Source organism: Tetrao urogallus (assembly GCF_951394365.1).
Source record: "Tetrao urogallus genome assembly, chromosome: 3".
NCBI lineage: Eukaryota > Metazoa > Chordata > Aves > Galliformes > Phasianidae > Tetrao > Tetrao urogallus.
Genome location: NC_136815.1, coordinates 21,442,979 through 21,461,262, shown reverse-complemented (window position 1 = coordinate 21,461,262; position 18,284 = coordinate 21,442,979). Strand labels below are relative to the sequence as shown.

The 18,284-nt window shown below is 42.7% G+C and overlaps 1 protein-coding gene across 1 annotated transcript in view; it reads left to right on the top strand.

Annotated features, from left to right (window-relative positions):
• Positions 1-18,284, top strand: part of LAPTM4B (lysosomal protein transmembrane 4 beta) — a gene marked incomplete at both ends in the record, with an annotated part of 62,647 nt that overhangs the window by 24,290 nt on the left and 20,073 nt on the right. Inside the window, 2 exon segments of the mRNA XM_079533509.1 lie at positions 4,410-4,508; positions 12,879-12,974. Of these exon segments, the coding sequence (XP_079389635.1) occupies positions 4,410-4,508; positions 12,879-12,974 (195 nt within the window).

The following is an 18,284-nucleotide window of genomic DNA, read 5'->3' as shown; positions in this document are numbered from 1 at the left end:
TTGCATGGATCTTTGTCTTGTGATTGTGAATCATTTTCTGGGTGGGCAATGAGATTGCGTTTCATGAGCACTAAACCGTCTGTGCTCAAAAGGGCAAGGGGGATATCCAGGATAATTACAGGCTGATTATCCTGACATTGCTACCAAGCAGACTAACAGCAATACTGAGATGAGAGTCAGTTGATAAAGGATTAAGACAGAGCAATATGATTGTCTGCCAGCACAGTTTCATGGTGTTTCGATCCTACAGGGAAACTCATTTTCTTTCCCTGACTAGATTGCATGTTTTGTAAATAAAGGTGGGCAGGGACTTAATAGACTTTTGTAAGACATTTGCCTTCATGGTATGATAGAGCATCACAGGGTCACAGAACGGCTCAGTTTGGAAGAGACCTCAAGGATCATGAATCTCCAACCCCCTTGCCACATGCAGGGCCACCAACCTCCCCATTTAATACTAGACCAGGCTGCCCAGGGCCCCATCCAACCTGGCCTTGAACACCTCCAGGGACGGGGCATTCACAACCTCTCTGGGCAGCCTGTTCCAGCACCTCACCACTCTCTCTATAAAGAATTTCTCCCTGACATCCAACCTAAATCTTCCCATCTTCAACTTGAAACGATTTCCCCTTGTCCTGTTGTTATCTACCCTTTCAAAGAGTTGATTCCCATCCTGTTTGTAGGCTCCCTTTAGGTACTGAAAGGCTGCAATGAGGTCACCCTGCAGCCTTCTTTTCTCCAGGCTGAACAAGCCCAGCTCCCTCAGCCTGTCTTCGTAGAGGAGGTGCTCCAGTCCCCTGATCATCTTTGTGGCTCTCCTCTGGACCCTCTCCAACAGCTCCCTGTCTTTCTTGTACGGGGGGCTCCACACCTGGACACAGTACTCCAGATGGGGCCTCACAAGAGCAGAGTAGAGGGGGACAATCACCTCCCTGTCCCTGCTGGCCACCCCTCTTCTTCTGATGGAGCCCAGGATAACATTTGCTTTCTGAGCTGCAAGAGCACACTGCTGGCTCATGTTAAGTTTTTCATCCATCAGGAGCCCCAGGTCCTTCTCTGCAGTGACCCTACGGACAAAAGCATTACCAAGTAATGCTTCTGTAATGCTTGATCCAGCTTGTACAAGCATTACCCAGTAATGCTTGGTCCACACTGACTGGAGCCTGAATTCATCCAGCAATTTGTGCTACGCTGCTAAATCTAAATACATTTTTTTAAAAAGTAATAGAAGGAATACAGATGAGCTTATACTATAGCAACTGCAGCTGGGAGTCTGCGGAACTAAATGACAAGTTTCTTTTTTTTTTTTTTTCCCCAACTGCTCAGCTATTGTCATAGAATGCATCTAAATATTTCTTTTGTCTCTGATTTTTAACATACAGAAAGGTTCCTCTGTAAGCCATTTAAAAGCTGGATAAATTGCAGTATGATGACAAATAACAAGCTCTTCCTGCTTAATTTGTCAAGAAAGGAAATCAAAAGGTGATGCCATTACAGCTTTCATATGCAGAACAAGTAGGTATTAAATGACTGTTGAAATAATGATAATGGTAATTATCAGTAGCTAATCTCAATTGCAGTGATGTCTGGAAAGAGCCCATCATACTGTGAACGAAGTCCCAGCATGCAGTTGTCCAGTCTTAGACTGGAGACTGATTCGCAAAGCCAGAGCATCTAAGGAGGAAAGCCTCACTAGAAGGGTTCTTTCACATTCAGAAACTTTTCTAACTAGTTTTTAATAGTAGGTCAGTACTAAAATTAGCCTTTTTTAGGCAGTTTTACTGAGACTGCCTCTGATTGACTGGGCTTTCTAACCTAGTGTATTGCTTCACTCCTGCAAACTGCATAGGGTCGGCTGTGGCTGCAGTACTTAAATTTTCCATATATAAGGTTTGATATTGCTTTTCAGTGCATCTTTTCTTGTCATATATTCTTGCTTTCTTGGTTTCTGGGTGTCACAGTTTCAAGTGCGACAGGAAAAGGGGAGGGTTTCACTTCCCTTTTCACCCTCTCATCCCCCTCTCAGGAAGAAGGAAAAAAAAAACACAGAACAACCCAATTAAAATAAAGAGAGAGAAAAAACTTACTACAAACGGTAGAAGAATGAAAGATAACAAGAAGAAAAAGTGTTACAATTAATAAAACAAATAAAATGGGAGAGAGGGAAGTTTCAACTATTCTGCTTGCTGTGCTGCCAGAAACTGGAAGGGCCACTCACCCCCACAGTTCAGCATCAAGTTACTCTGAGGTATACATTGAATATTCTCATTTTCTTGCATTATCATGGAATCATAGAACAGCCTAGGTTAAAAAGACCTCAAAGATCATCTAGTTTCAGTCCCCCTGCTGAAGGCAGAATTGCCAACTACTAGAGCAGGTTGCCCAAAGCCACATCCAGCCTTGATGGATGGATCAGCCTTGATCCACTAAGCAAATACAGGTTCCTGAGCAAAAGCAATCCCAAGAATTGGCTTGCCCTTGCTTAAGGCCAGGATGACCCACAGTTTTCCGCAGTATGTTCTTTGCATGTACTGTAGGGACCTTTCCCCCTTCTACAGTAAGTACAATGCCGAATTGGGCAGGGCTGTTTTGGCTGGCAGACTCCCGAGTATTGACTAGCAAAGTAGCTTCTGCTAGATGTTTATTCCAGTGCTTGCATGTTCCACCACCCATTGCTTTCAGCATGGTTTTTTACAGACTGTTGTCTCACTCAGTTTTCTCAGAAGCTAGTGCGTGATAGGAGATAAGATATATCCATTCAATGCCATGCTTTTTGGCCCATGTGTTTATGAGAGTGTTTTTTAAATGAGTCCCATTATCTGAGTCAATTCTGTTTAGGGTACCATGTTGCCATAAGACCTGTTTTTGAGGCCTAATATAGTGTTACAGGCAGTGGCATGATGGACAGGATATGTTTCAAGCCACCCAATGGTTTCTTCCACCATATACTCTTGTTTTCTTGGTTTGTGGGGTACCACATCCACTATATATAGCAATAAACTTGGTAACGTGGGGAAAAAAAAGAAGAAAAGAAACTCATAGAATTATAGCAATCTAGTTTCCTACAAAAGCTGTACCTCAACAAGGAAGATAACATGATAAAAACTCCAGCCATGGAATTCAGTACATTAACAGAAACACTGCTGTCAAGAGCAGAAAATGTGCTTATATAACAGTTATCTGCAAATGGTTACAGCTGCTGTTGATGTTAATCACTCTGAACAGTTCATGGAAGCGCTAAATAAAGAGCTATTCTTACTAACAGCTGTCCAAAAAAAAAAAAAAAGAGAGAATTTCCTGAAGCTCTGGGCTGAGTTCTGGTACAAGGGGCATTAAGGGGTTACACTGGATTTTCGCCATCATTGCCAGGAGTACAGTTGTAACTCGGTGTCTAGTTAATTGTCCTGACAAGGATGCAGAGCTGGCCTGGTTAAGTAATTTGGTCTGTAAGGAAGAAGGGGGTTGCGTGAGGAAGGAGCTAATGCATATTCTCATGTACACTGCTGCCACGGAGCTGTCTTGTGAAGAGCAGCTCTGTCAATCTGTGAACAATAGTTTATTCCATCTGGAACAGGAACTCATGCGTGGCCATATTTCAAAACAATTTGGAATGTTCAAGTTAATGAATGTTTTCTTTAAGCAATAGCAAATACAGCAGTACATTTTTAGAGGTGGTTTTGCATCCAGTGGTCCTGAAGTGTTACACAATTGTAAGTCATCTAAAAGGATGGATGTTGTTGCTTCCCTTTCATATACAAGATAACAGAAGGCCTGAGCACATTCAGATTTAAAATCGTGAGTTTGCTCCCTTGTAGGGCCCGTGCCTCTATTGCTACAGGGAAAGTGTCAGGGCATACACTCAAACAGCAGCACTCCTGGGGGAATTAGTCCAAATTCAGCTAGAAGAAGATGGAGTTGAATACAGACAGTGTCTTTTGATCAAATATTTAAGTGGAAGGATTGTGCTGTCTAGACTTTTCCTCTGATTTCTGGGAAGAGCTGCAACTGGTCTTTGGCAACCACAGCCAGGATAAGATAGCCTGCTCTTTGTAAGAGCAGAACTTGTCCACCATTGCTCAAGAGAAGAGATTTCCTGTTACAAATCCCCCAGAGGGTTGTCCATCGTTAATCTGTGTCTGTTACAAAACCACTGTGGGAAAGAAAACCTAAAACATGAATAAAGCAAAAAGCAAATCTCTCAACACTCTTGGGAACATTTGGCAAGCTAAGCATTTGCAGCACCTGTCCCAGCCAGACTTACTGAAACTGGTTATTGGCTCAGAGAGGTCCTGATTTAGTACATCACAGCAAGTTTTGTAAGCTATTAATTATAGACTGCAGTAATTGGATGTTTCTTAAGTGATTCATAAGATTAACTTACAGTGTTTTGCTTACTTTTGCTTCTGCAGCCCAGCAACTTTCCTTACAAGGAAGAGATCATGGCTGTGAACCCCACGTGCCTGGTTGTGATTATACTCCTTTTCATAAGCATCATTTTAGCTTTTAAGGTAAGTCCATTTGTATACATTCTACTTCTGGTCATGCGTGAATTGTCCTCTTTGAGTGTCCTTGCTTCAAAGACACATGAGGATCTACAGGCTAGTCAGTATGACAGCTACAAAAGCAAAATAAGACATTATGGAAAAAAAAAAACCAGCAGAAAAACTCACGTACAAACTGAAGAATGTATAAGCCACAATGGGGAAGCATGAGAGAGAGCTCATGAGACATGAATCCCTTGAAGGAGTGGACAAAGGAGAGACTGTTAAACACACTTCTTGGTTTTTCAAAAGGTGTTTGGCAGAGCCTCTCAGTAAAGGCTTTAAAAAACAAACAAATAAAATTAAAAAAAAATTAACACCCTCAGATATGTAGGGAAAGATCCTCTTATTATGTAGCTAGGAAATAAAGGGTAAATCATTAGTTTTTTACAACAGAAGACACATACTTCAATACATTCATAAAATGTTTGGTAAAGGGAATGAAGATCTAGTGACATTTATTTTTTCAATATCATTCAAAATAGGGAAAAAAAACAGCTGAGAAAGGTACGGTTAAAAAGATTCAAGCATTCCCTCTGGGAGTGACAGCATAGAGGACTGGTGGATGAAGTTGCCAAGCCGCTACCCATCATCTTTTTAAAGGTCATGGCACTCTGGTGAAGTTCTCATTTATTGGAAAAGGGGAAACATAACCCCTGTTTTCAAGAAGGGAAAAAAAAGAAGATCCAGCTAACTACAGGTCAGTCAGTCTCACTTCTGTACCAGGCCAGATCATGGAGCAAATCCTCCTAAAGGCCCTACTATGGAAAATAAAGATTAGGTGATTGGTGATAACCAACATGACTTCACCAAAGGCAAGTAATATCTGACAAACTTGGTGGCCTTTTATGATGGAGGTACAGCCTCAGCAGATAAAGGAAAAGCAATTGATGTCATCTATTTAGACTTGTGCGAAGCGTTTGATGCTGTCCTGCATGACATCCTGGTTGTACAATTGGAGAAAAATGGATTTGATGGATGGGCCACTTGCTGTATAAGGAATTGGCTGGATGGTAGCATTCAGAGATTTGCAGTCAACAGCTCAGTGTCCAAGTGGAGACTGGTGACAAGTGATGTTCCTCAGGGATTGGTACTGGGACTGATGTTCTTTAACATCTTTGTAGGTGACATAGACAGTAGCATCGAGAAGGCCAACCATATCCTGGGTTGCATCTAGAGAAGTATGACCAGCAGGTCAACAGAGGTGATTCTGCCTCCCTACTTTGCTCTCATGAGAACCCACATGGAGTACTGCATCCAGTTCTGGGGCCCCAGCACAAGAAATACATGGAGCTGTTGGAGCAAGTCCAGAGGAGGGATATGAAGATAATCAGAGAGCTGGAGCACCTCATCAGAGAGGCTGAGAGAGTTGGGGCTCTTAAGCCTAGAAAAGAGGAGGCTCAAGGGGGCCAGGAAAGCTTGGAAGGGACTTTTTATAAGGGCATGTAGCAACAGGACAAGGAAAAATGCTTTTAAGCTGGAAGAGGGTATATTTAGACTGGATATTAGGGAGAAATTCTTTACTGTGAGGGTGGTGAGACACTGAAACAGGTTGCCCAGTGAGGTTGTGGATGCCCCATCGCTGGAAGCATTCAATTCCTGGCTGGATGGGACTTTGAGCAACCTGGAGAGGGAGGTGTCCATGCCTATAGTAGGGGGGTTGGAACTAGGTGATCTTCAAGGTCTCTTCCAACCCAAACCATTCTATGATTCTATGGTTGTCCCTGGGATGGCAAAAGGGAACAGGGAATAATGATGTAATTGCTGTTGGTTTTGTGTCAGATTAGCTCTTGATCTTCCTCTGCAGAGCAGCTACACATGAGGTTCATGAGGTTAGAGACATCCTGAAGAGCTGGGGTGGGATGTTTCTTCCACACAGCATGAATAGAGAAAGTTATTGAAAGAAAAAAAAAAGAAAAAAAAAAAAAGGTGAAGGTGGAGTAAGGTAGTGGATTAAGATGATGTTGGAAGTTATATCCAGTTTTATTTTGTGATTTAGAAATTTAATTTAATTGGCTTTGCCCATGTATATGTTCACGGCAGTAGAGTTGCCTTTTTTTTTTCATTTCTGAATGCGTAGATCTTCCAGATTGCAAAAGGAATATGCTCTTTAAAACTCCTGGATATGAATGTAATTGTGCTTTTATCCTAGGTGGGTTGGATGTGTCGTAAAATAAATATGACAAGGATGTCTAAAACTCCTCAGATGTAGAGAAGGCTAAGGTACTTAATGAGTTCTTCTCCTTGATCTTTACTGACTATCAGGCTTCCCAAGACTCTAGTGTCCCTGAACTTCCAAGCAAGGTTTGGAAGAGCAAAATCCCTCTCAATTTAAAAGCGAAGCAAGTCCAAGACCACCTCCTGAGGCTGAATGTATACAAATCTATGGGGCTAGATGATAGGTATTCCAGGGTCCTGAAGGAGCTGGCTGATGTGGTTGCCAGGCTGCTCTCCATCATATTTTAAAGTGGCTGTCAGGTGAAGTACCCAGGTGACTAGAAAAAGGGAAACATCACTCCCATTTTTAAGAAAGGGAGAAAAGAAGACTTGGGCAACTACAGACTGGTAAGCCTCATGTCTGGAAGATCATGGAGAAAATCCTCCTGGAAGAGATGTTAAGACACATGTGATATGAGGAGGTGATCCGAGACAGCTAGAGCAGCTTCACCTGTGCAGGGCACACTGTAGCTGACCATTCTGGTAGCCTTCTATGGAGTAACGGCATCTGCAGACCAAGGAAAAGCAACTGATGTCATCTGCCTGGACTTGTGCAAGGCCTTTGACATGGTCCTTCACCGTATCCTTATCTCTAAATTGGAGAGACGTGGATTTGAAAGCTGGACTGTTCAGTGGATAAATTTTTGGCTGGATGGTGATAGCCAGAGGATTGTTGTCTATGGCTTTACATCCAGGTGAAGGCCAGTCATGAGTGATGCCCCCTCGGGGGACAGGGAGAAGAACTCATGGAGAGCAGCCCTGCAGAAAAGGACTTGGTGATCTTGGTGCATGGAAAGCTGGACATGAGACAGCAGTGTGCACTTGCAGCTCAGAAGGCCCATACTATCCTGGGCTGCATCAAAAGAGGGGGGACTAGCATGGAAGGAAGGGTGTTCTCCCCCTCTATTCCACCTTCGTGAGGTCTCATCTGGAGTAGTGTGTCCAGGTCTGAGGCCCCTAGTACAGGAGGAATGTGGAGCTGTTGGAGTGGATTCAGAGGATGGCCATGAGGATGATTAGAGGGCTGTAATATCTCTCTTATAATAAAAGGTTGAGTAAATTGGGATTGTTTAACTTGGGGATGAGAAGGCTCCAGGGAGACTTCATTGTGAACTGTTTGAATGGAGTTTACAAGTAGGAAGAGGACTGACTTTTTATGCAGGTAGATAGTGATAAGATAAGGGGGAATGGATTTAAACTGAAACAGGGAAGATTTAGTTTAGATGTTAGGAAGAAATTATTCACTCGGAGGGCAGTGAGGCATTGGTACAGGCTGCCCAGAGAAGCTCTGAAAGCCCCATGCCTGGAGGCATTCAAGGCCAAGCTTGATGGGTTCTTGTGTAGTCTGATCTAGTGCCCACGGCAGGGGGTTGGAACTAGATGATCTTTAAAGTCTCTTCCAACCCAAGCCATTCTGTGATTCTGTGATTCTATGATTATAAAAGAAATACAAATAAAATCAGAATAGCAAAAACTAACCACTACGCAAAAAAAGAATTATTGAGAAATTAATAGTGAAAAAATTTATTCTATTTTAAAGTTGCTAGCGTATCCTTTTCAAAGAGAAAAGTGCCTTATTAGATTGAAATATTAGTTAATATTCCATTTTTGTATTGAAGCTCTTTATGGCCAGGATTATTACAGACTATTGCTTTTCTTAATGTTCATTCTAGCAATATATTATTGTGCAAATGAATCACAGATATATGACTCACACAGAAACACACACTAAAATCAAGTTAGCATTTTAATTTGAATTTCTTGTGTTTCCAGAAAAGCTGTTGTGTAGATTTTTGGAGTCAGCTGCATGAAAAGAAAGCTGGACACTATCACATGCATCACAGTTTATCGCTGATAGACTTAACAGGTGGTACCGAGTTTTTGAAACTGAAAAGGTGCTGTGCATAAAAATATGCTTTAGCTCCCACTGCCGCTGGAGCTGGACTAGGAATAAAGAGAGAAATCAAAACACTGTAACCTAGGAAAAGCTGCACTAGGAAAAGTTGCATTAATCTGGTGGGAAATATGAAACAGAATCAGAAGATGCATCAGAAATGTTTGGTATCAGGACACTTTTATTTTGGGTGCAGCTACTTTTATTTGGAGCGTAGCTACCCATAAAGGAAAACACTCATGAGCAGAAATCAAGATACACACGTATTAGATAGTGGTTTTGTGCTTTGCGCATGAAACTGTAAGAAAGAGGGACAAAAGAGGGTAGTAAGAATGAGAGGCAGCCAACCACACAGAGGCACTTGTCTTTACAGCTCTCACTTGGATCCCAAGTAGCTAACGGATATTTCAAATGGATGGATGAATATTTTATGCCAAGGCAGAGTCTTTTCCAGAGCAGACCAAAATGTGTTATACCACTTACTGTCTTTGTTTGGAAACAGAATTGAAGTTACATTCCATGAAACACAGATCTTTCCTATTTGGCTGAGCAAGGACATCCAGCAGTATAAAAGTATGTACACAGAACTTCAAGTAGCATATTTGAAGCATATAAAGCACAGCAGCTTTTGGACTGCACCCCTCTCTGCAGCTGCTTTGGTGAATGGGGCCTTGGTTTCCCCTGACAGCTTCAGCTGTTGAAATAGAAACCCTGGGACTTCAACCTGCCCTTCCCAGCCAGGGCAAAGCCTCCAAGCCCAAATCAGCCTGAGTTGGTAAGCACAAGCACAACCAAAATAAACTCTTCCCCCAGGCTTCTCTGAGCACTCTGTGGCTGCTGAAGATGGCCTTTTCTCCTTCTCCCTGTTGGCCTTTCTTTTGCTTGAAGTAGGTAGGAAGAGGCAGCCCAGAGGTTTTCCAATTCAGTGAGACAGTGTCAGCAAACTGTTATCCTGGTCTCTTGTGATATGCATATAAGTTGTCTGTACAAACTGGTGAGACTGGAAATGGACCACCCCTGGTGGACCTCAGCAGGTGGGAAAGGATACTGCTCACTACATTTTGGGCTCAACAGCAGAGATCCAGTGACCTTTATGTAAGGCCAGTTCCAAATGTGAACATCAGACTCCCAGGAGAAAACTGGTGTGTTGCCAGCTCTGTGGTGTGCATCTTCACTCCAAGAGCTAAAGTGGACCTCATCCTCTGAGATCCTCATGCATCTAGGCTGCAGGGCTAGAACAGCAGCTGGAAGGTGAAGCAGTTGTGTGTGCATATATTGAAGTAAAATACGAGTAAGACATACGAGGAGTGGCTGAGGTCCCTGGGTTTGTGCAGAGCAGAGGAGCTGAGGGGAGGCCCGATGGCGGCTGCAGCTCCTCACGGGGAGCGGAGGGGCGGCGCTGAGCTCTGCTCCGTGTGACAGCGACAGGGCCCGAGGGAACGGCATGGAGCTGCGTCAGGGGAGGGGCGGGTGGCGGTCAGGGACAGGGGCTGCAGCGGAGGGCGGCGGGCACGGAACGGGCTGCACGGGGCAGTGGGCACGGCCCCATGCCGGAGTTCAGGGAGCGTTTGGGCAGCGCTCAGACACTGGGTTTGGATTTGGGGTGATCCTGTATGCAGGCAGCAGCTGGATTTGATGATCTTTGTGGGTTCCTTCCAACCTGGGATATTCTGTGAGTCTGTGATTCTATGATACGTTCACCACATATAACAGAATGAGGGAATTCAAAAATAAATCTCCCAATAACTTTTCCCAAGGAGTCTGAAATGGAGCTTCCCTCAGTTTGGATTTGAACAGAAGGACTGTAGAGATTGGTTTGCAAATGAGTGGCTTTACTGTGCACATGTTCCTTGTGAAGGTGTGCCACATCTGCACAGAAGTGTCCTGCATTCGGCACTCTGCTCTGTACTCGCTGTTATGCCTCTCTCAGTGCACTCTGAGCACTGCAAGCCACTGAGGGACTTTGTATTGTTTGCAGTTAGCAACAGTGGCATCGCTACTTAATTCTGGAAAGAGACACAGTCCTTCATTTACACAGGTTGTTGCAGTAGGCCGTGGCTCACAGAGCCCACAGCTCAGGGTGCAGAGCCAGCCTGACCTCCTCAGCACTGAGCTGACTCATACATGGCTTGTCCTCACTTGATGGTAGAAAGTAACATTCCCAAGTCATCCAGGGCCATAAAGAAGAGGAAGCAGGCTTACTGGATTCTAGCCAGCTCGATCCAAGTGGAAAAAAAAAAACAACACCCTCTTCGTGATGTGCAGTCGAGTGATCTGTGAGTCATGTGGCATCCTAAAAAACAGCTCGTATGTGACTGCTCTGGAGGGGAAGGAGGCGCAGGGCAGCTGAAGAGGATACGAGGGTTTTGGAAGGTCATCAGTGAAAGTGAGTCACAAAATATGACTCACTCAAGAGAGATGCACATGCAAATCCAATCAGTGCTAGCAGTTTAACTTTGCATACACTAGGTTTCTGGAAGGACTGCTATGCAGAACCTGCTAAGTAAAGATTTAAGATGGGCATTATCAAAGCACACTGTTTTTATCATTGTGTGTGGCTATGTGAGAAGCAGAAAACTCCAGAGATAACTGCTTAGCCTCACTCTACCAGCCTTGCTCCGGGCATGCTGGGGATCTGAGCCCAGCTGGTCCACATGTGTTCTTGTCTCCTCTCTCTTCCAGCCACTTTGCTCCTCTCTGCTGGCCAGACTGGAATTTGTCCTGCTGGCAGAGGAGTTGCTGGATGTGTACACTTTTCCTAACCATTTTAAAAAGAGCTGGAGACTCCTAGCTCTTTGCCAGGCAGCAGCCTTATCCCAAGCTGAGTGAGCTCCAAGAACAAAAACAGCAAAACAGCAGTTTATGATCCTGTGGTAGGATTATTGCTGCAATAACTTTTTGTTTCTTCATACGGAATATATAATATTTTTATATTACATTATAATAATAAAGGTTAAAAGGAGGGGAATGATTTCAGATTTCAGTAAATACTTTTACACTGGCAATTTTCTCTGGTTAGGCAAGAATAAGAAGACCCTTGGCCCTTTCAGTTATATGTAATGCATTGATTTAATCTCAGATTAAATGGAGTATTGAAAAAATGCACATGATTTATGAGACCATTACGTAGTCACCTGCCAGGCTTCCACTCGCAAAATAGGAAGGGATTCCTGTAATTTGCTCGATGATGCTTCAGTCTCCAGCCTGCTTGCACTCATCTTAACTGGGGTTTGCTTCAACTTCTAGTACCACTAACCACCCAGCAATGATGCTTAACAGCCTTACCATGGAGGAGCCCAGAAGTGATTTCTGTTTACATTTTACTATCATCCATGAGGTATTCTGTATCTGCAACACCTTATCTCATGTGTACATTCATTTTATATTTTAAAACTTACTCCTGGTAGTGTGCAACATCTCATGCATAGCTTTGAGATGTCTGACTGAACTCACGTATCTCTGTATTTAGAGAGGCATAGGAAAGAAAGTCTGTGTATGTGATGTGCACATTTCAGTAAAATGGGGGTTTTATACACAAAGTGTTGTTATTTTGCTTACATTCAAGCCCAAAGAAACTGATGTTTTTTTTCAAAAAATTAGTCCATAATAAGTGTGCTGTAATACTAAGTATCTGTAAACAGTAAATTCTACTCAGATAGGTCTAGACTGTCTAAATGAAGCAGCCTTCTCAGTCCAACCCAAGTCTCCATAAACTCCTGCTCACTATGAGGTTTGGTGTCAGATGACTTGCTGAATTCCTAGATATGCTTACAAACACTGCAGCAAGCAGGCTTATATTCATATTTGTATTAGTATTTTACTGTTTAACTGCCCTGCTTTGTATATGGAGCACTGGAAAGCCCAGCTCACCCCACACTGCTCTGCCTGATCTTTCTGTGTCTGTTCCTTCTAGTCACAAGACTAAAGCAAGCACACAACTTAAAGAGCATCATGGAAAGCTTCCTTTGTAATACGGCCTTTCATAAAGACAAAGAACAAAGAGTCACGAGGCTAAATTTTTAGTACTAAAAGAAAGTTTGAGAATCACATTTACGTTTTTCTCAGTGTTTGTTTGCATTGAACTTGCAGTCTTCATGCTCCCCTTCTGTTCTTAATGCCATGCCAGGGCTTTTGCTCAGTCCAGGATCCAATTTGCACAAATCTGTGGCATGAAAATATACATGGTTTATTTTCTGTACATAATGATATAACACTTCTCTTTACAGGGTTACTTGATAAGCTGCGTGTGGAACTGTTATCGATACATTAATGGCAGAAACAACTCAGAAGTGTTGGTGTACATTACCACCAATGACACTGCGGTAAGGATGTCAGACCACAGAGAAAACCTTTCTCTAATATTCTATTTTATATCTTCATTGTCTGTAAATTTCTGACTCCTTAGTTAACCATCTTAATTCTTTTGAGAGTTGTCATCCATTGGTTTTGTTTAGGCTTGAGATTTAACAGCCTGGTGCTCTGTGGTTGAAATGGCACCTGTTGCTAAAATACCGGTTTTATTTTATGTATATAGTCTAAAGAATATGTGTTAAACATCAACTAGAGCTGACTTCATCATCCCAGGAATGCTGCCAGCCCTGAGCTCTCCAGCTGTGTGATAATCCCTTATTAAGCTATGAGATGGCACGAGCCCCCCCTGCACTCTGAGGGACACAACTGGGCCGTTCAGCCTGGAAGACAATCCCATGGAATGTCCCAGCTGAAGCTATTATCTACACAGTGTGGGGCATGATTAGGAACCAGGGATGCCATTGTCTACACCTGCTGTGAGGTGTGGATGTAGTTAGAGAAACTGTGATTTAGGACACTCAGCCCTTGGCATAGCACCATCACAGAGTGTCTAAAAAGCGACACAAGTTCAGTGATCGTCTCTCAGTACATCATTATTCTGTACAGCAAGGAAACAGAATGAAACAGAGCAACATGAAAAAAGTTAATCAATGAATTTTAACCACAAAGGATGGCAGATGTCAGTTCACTTTGTAGCAATTCAGTGCTCATCGATTATGTGCAGTGCTACTGCTAAGTGATTTCTTGCTGGTTGTAGAAGGCACTGAAGGAAAGAGGCAAGAAGGAGTCCCCCAGAAAGAGCCAGTTGTGTTTGCAGTGATCTCTATGGAGCTACCACATGGTTCCACCTAAGCCACACATGGAGGGCACTGTGCCAAATCAGTCCCTGGGTGAATCCACTACTTTATGTGATTAGTTTATGTAATTTGTATAACAGAATCATAGCAGCATGAGCTTGGTTCTTTGGAGTACCTATGTAGAATTTCAGGATTGTCTTCCTCAGGTTTTCTGAAAGCGTGTGTGGTCTCCACACACTGACATTAGGTCGACTATTATTAGAATGAGTGATTTCCTGTGCAGCCACAAAGGCTAGGAAACTTCAACTGCTTGCACGTCAAAGCAGTAGCTCTTGCATTTGTCTACAGTATCTGGAGCTTTAAGAAAAGCATAAGAAATGTTACAGGCTATTATCAGAGCTGGCAACTAGGACATTTAGGTATAAAAATATGGGTTTATTGAAAACTAAGAAATATTACTACATTCTTTAGGGGAATCTACTTTGAGTAAAACCAGGAGTTTTATGTGAAATGATTTTGATAGCTCCTTTGTTCAGCTTGTGGGTGGCTGTAACTCATCTTCAGGCATTGCTGACTTCACAAGCCACAGAGCTGGCAGGCTCACTGGTGGCAAAATGCCAGCTGAGCTATCTAAAAACCTCGACTTACCAACGCTTTTTAAAACCTGCGTTAAAAGCATATATTACACTGCTGCCTTTGCAAAGCAGACGACTGGTTTTCAGAGATATGTGGTTACTGCACTTCTCTCAATGCTTCTGTAGTTACCCTGTGATTATGCATATATCTACCAAAGAGATCTGAGCTGCCTCCTCATTTTTTAATTCCTTGTAAGTGTTTCTGTGAGGAAAGACAGCCCTTATATATACTTCTATACAGATGGCATATTCTTGCACTGAGATTTTAATGTAACTTTGTTTATCTTGATCTTACAAGACAGCTCTGGCAGATATAGGTTTTGGGAAAGGCTGCACACCCTTGGCTAGTGCCCTGACCATTGTACATTTTATTCATGTGACTGTGGTCAGAATCTCTTGCTTTCAGCTATGATGTATTTTTGTTCATTCTTTGTAAGTAAGCTCAATGCATGACCTTAGATCAAGTCCTGTGGAAAGTACTGGTTGGGATTTCTCAGCTGTCACTTTCACCACGAAATTCTAGTTCAGGAGTACAGAAATGCTAAAGAGCTGTGCTGCTGGGGAAGAGTTTCACAGGCCCAAACGGGCAGGAGGACAGAGAGTAACTACTTGTCTGGGTTTAGGGATGGCAGCAAGATTCAGTAATACCCATGCCTGACTGCTTCTCTCCAGTTCCTTCACCTCAAAGTTTCACAGCCTCTCTCCACCTTATGAACATCCTTCCCAGACAAACTGCATGGACACCTGCCAGTGCAGTGCTCTCAGGGACGTGATGGAAGAGGTGACGCGCTCCTGAGCAGCCTTTCTTACTTCTGCTTATTGCTAAACTTCAGCAGAGAATAACAGTTTGTAGGGCTAAATCCTCATCACTTTCCATTATGAATGAGAAGATTCAAGAAGATTATGCTCTTCCTCTATTCCCCAAGTGGTGGGCTGGAAAAGATGTTTTTTCCTGTGCATAGAGTGAAAGAGATGAGCAAAAATCCCTTTTCACATAATTTTTAAAAGTGACCTCAAAACAGCTGGAAAAAAAGAAATATCAAAATGAAGTGTGGAAGAATGGGGCTTAGAAAATTGAGTGCTGGGGACTACGGAGATTTTAGGAATCTTGAAGAAACACCAAGAAATTTAGAAGTGTTCTGATAGGTCACTCTTGTCTGTTGAATTGTATAACATTCCTTCCACACTGAAGTGCATTCATGTATAAAACAATAAGTTTTCATTCTCTTTGATGCTGGGAAAATTCTTTTGGCATGGCCCCTCACCCCAACATGCCCTTAAATTATAAACTACAAGTTTCTTAAAAAATGTGGGTCCATCTTGCCCTCTGCTTCAAAATAAATCTGTAATTTTTGGAATCAAACCTGCCACATGAATTCCAACAAAGCTGTAGATTTTATCTATTTTATCCATAGGGCATATTGTATTCAGGAATCATTTTTGGTTTTTTGTTTTTGTTTATGTATGTGTACACTTATCATCTGCATTAGCTGAAACAGCACCAATCTGTGCAAACAGAAGTGAAAATCTGAGCTTAAATATGGGATTGGATTTAATATTCGGTTGTTTCCCTTCCTTCTTTTTGTGGTTTAATTCTCATGTAACTTAAAATGTGAGAACAAGCAAAGTGTAGACTGTTTCTAGGGGGAAATTCCCAGCACAGAAATTTCTAGTTAGTTTTCCCTGATCTTAATAATAACGCTGATAAATGTGAACTGTAACTCAGTTGCTGCAGTTATTGACTACCAGATAATCTGATTTTTGTCACACAATGTAAGTGGCTTAAGCCACGCTTTTTGCAAGCCTGCCATCTGGAACAAAGGCACGTCCTCTCCACTGCTGGTTGTGAACGGGACGTTCCTGTTAACTCCATTAGGTGAGATATCCTTTTCCTGTGGCCCTTCATTTAAGTTTGACACCACAGGAATGTACCCAGCTTGGCTCCATGACAGCCAGTTTGGGGACCAGCAGGTGCTGGGCTGGGGACCCCAGCTGATTGGAAGATATCATGATGTTATGCGCCGAAGGGTGATAGTGGCAGGTCCAGCTGTAGAAATAATGGAGAGCCAGTTCTGTAACTTAGTCACAACAGCATCAGTGTTGCTCAGGAACATGTAATCATCTCCCTCCTCTAAGCTTTATTCCAATGCTGCAAGAGATTTTGGCATTGCAGTAAGGTAGCTCCCACACAATGAACCACAGTAACCTGAGGACAATTTTTCTCCTTTCTCAGTCTGGGATTGCTTTTCCTGCCAACTGCTTTGAGCACACCACGGATGAAGATTTGTTTTCTACACTAATTTAAACTGTCACAGCAGTGCCATGGAAATGATGGTCCAGTTTGGAGATATTGCCAATTTATGAGTGCAGAAGATTACACAAAGTTATTTGTTCTCTGCAGCATGAATAGCTTCTTTGTGCTCTTGAACAGTCAGGGGATTTCATTTTGTTTGTTTTTAACCCTCGCAGTAGCTAATCAGTGAAAGTTTCATCTCCAGTCATACTGCCAGTGAGCTGTAAAGCTGTAAATATCTCTCCTCAAACTGGGATTTAGTTACTTACATACCTCACCAAATCACTCCAGTGAATCCTATCCGACACACGTTTATCTGCAATGGTTCATTTGCATTTTTTTAGCAGAGACATATTTGTTCTGTTGACATGACAACCAAGTAGTTTGTAAATAATCTGCCAACACTCCTTTGTTTGTTCTCCCTTTCCCAAAGCAATGGGAGACCTATTTCAGCAGTGCAGTTAGGTCTTTCATTCCTGCTAAATGATTCCTGTGAGCAGGAGGTTGGAAGAGCCAGTCTTCATGTTACTGTGTAATTCTGCATGTGTGGAAGGTGACTAGTTTATGTACAGAAGGAGAGAAGGATCCTTAGACTCATGCCAATTAGACAGAATTGTGAGATGAAGCCCAGAAACAGACATACCATGTGCAAAAATGTTCGTTTCTGAGAGGATCTTTGGGACTTCTGATTACCAAATCCTGAGCCAGTGACAAGAAGGTACTCACCTGAATGGAAGACATCTCTGAGAAAACTGCTTCTTTAAAGGTTTTTTGGTTTTTTTTCCCCCATAGTGCATTATAAAAATCCCAGAAACATGGCAGCTCTCACCAGGTAGCTTGTCTTGTCTTGTGCAGTGGCCTGTATACGCAACATTATGGCTAGGCCACTAAATCAGAGGCAGCTTTTTCCACTGATTAGCAACCACAAGCATACTTGAAAGTTAGCACACACCACAAATGAATGCTGAATGCATGACTCAACCTCTGAGCCCTTCTCAGAGCCTCAGCTTAGTGCAAGGCAGAGGAGTTTGCATCTTCCTTGGTGGAAACTGTCTGATAAAACCTGCAAGAGGAAAGCAGATAAAGAGGGAGGCAGAGAAGAAGCAACAGAGGCAAGAAGGAGGAAATAAAAAGGATGCAGGCAGATCTGCCCAGCACTTGAATTAAAATGGGTGATTAATTAATGGCCACATGTAATGGTCTGTGTTAGAGACCTGAAAGTGTTTTCAAAGGCTGGATCTGTTCTGCAGAATTGGTCTTAGAACTTCAAATTGTACATTCCCACAGCAACGTCTTTAATCAGAGAATCTTCAGAGGGCTCATGTCCCATGTGGATGCCAGCACTCACATCTCTCTAATGTACGTGAGCACTTCTGCTTCTTCTGTTTGATTCTCAACTGCAGAAAAGTATGAACAGCCTGTTTCTTTCCACAAACAGCTACTCTGCTGCTCCAGCATTTCACTTTCCACTGCAGTGAAGTCTTATCCCTTGTCAGTTGTCCGTGAGTCTTAATGAAGAGGTTGTGTTGCTTCTTCCTTCTTCCTTTTTTTTTTTCCAACATTTCCACCTACCAATTATCTCTACTCAGCTCTTTC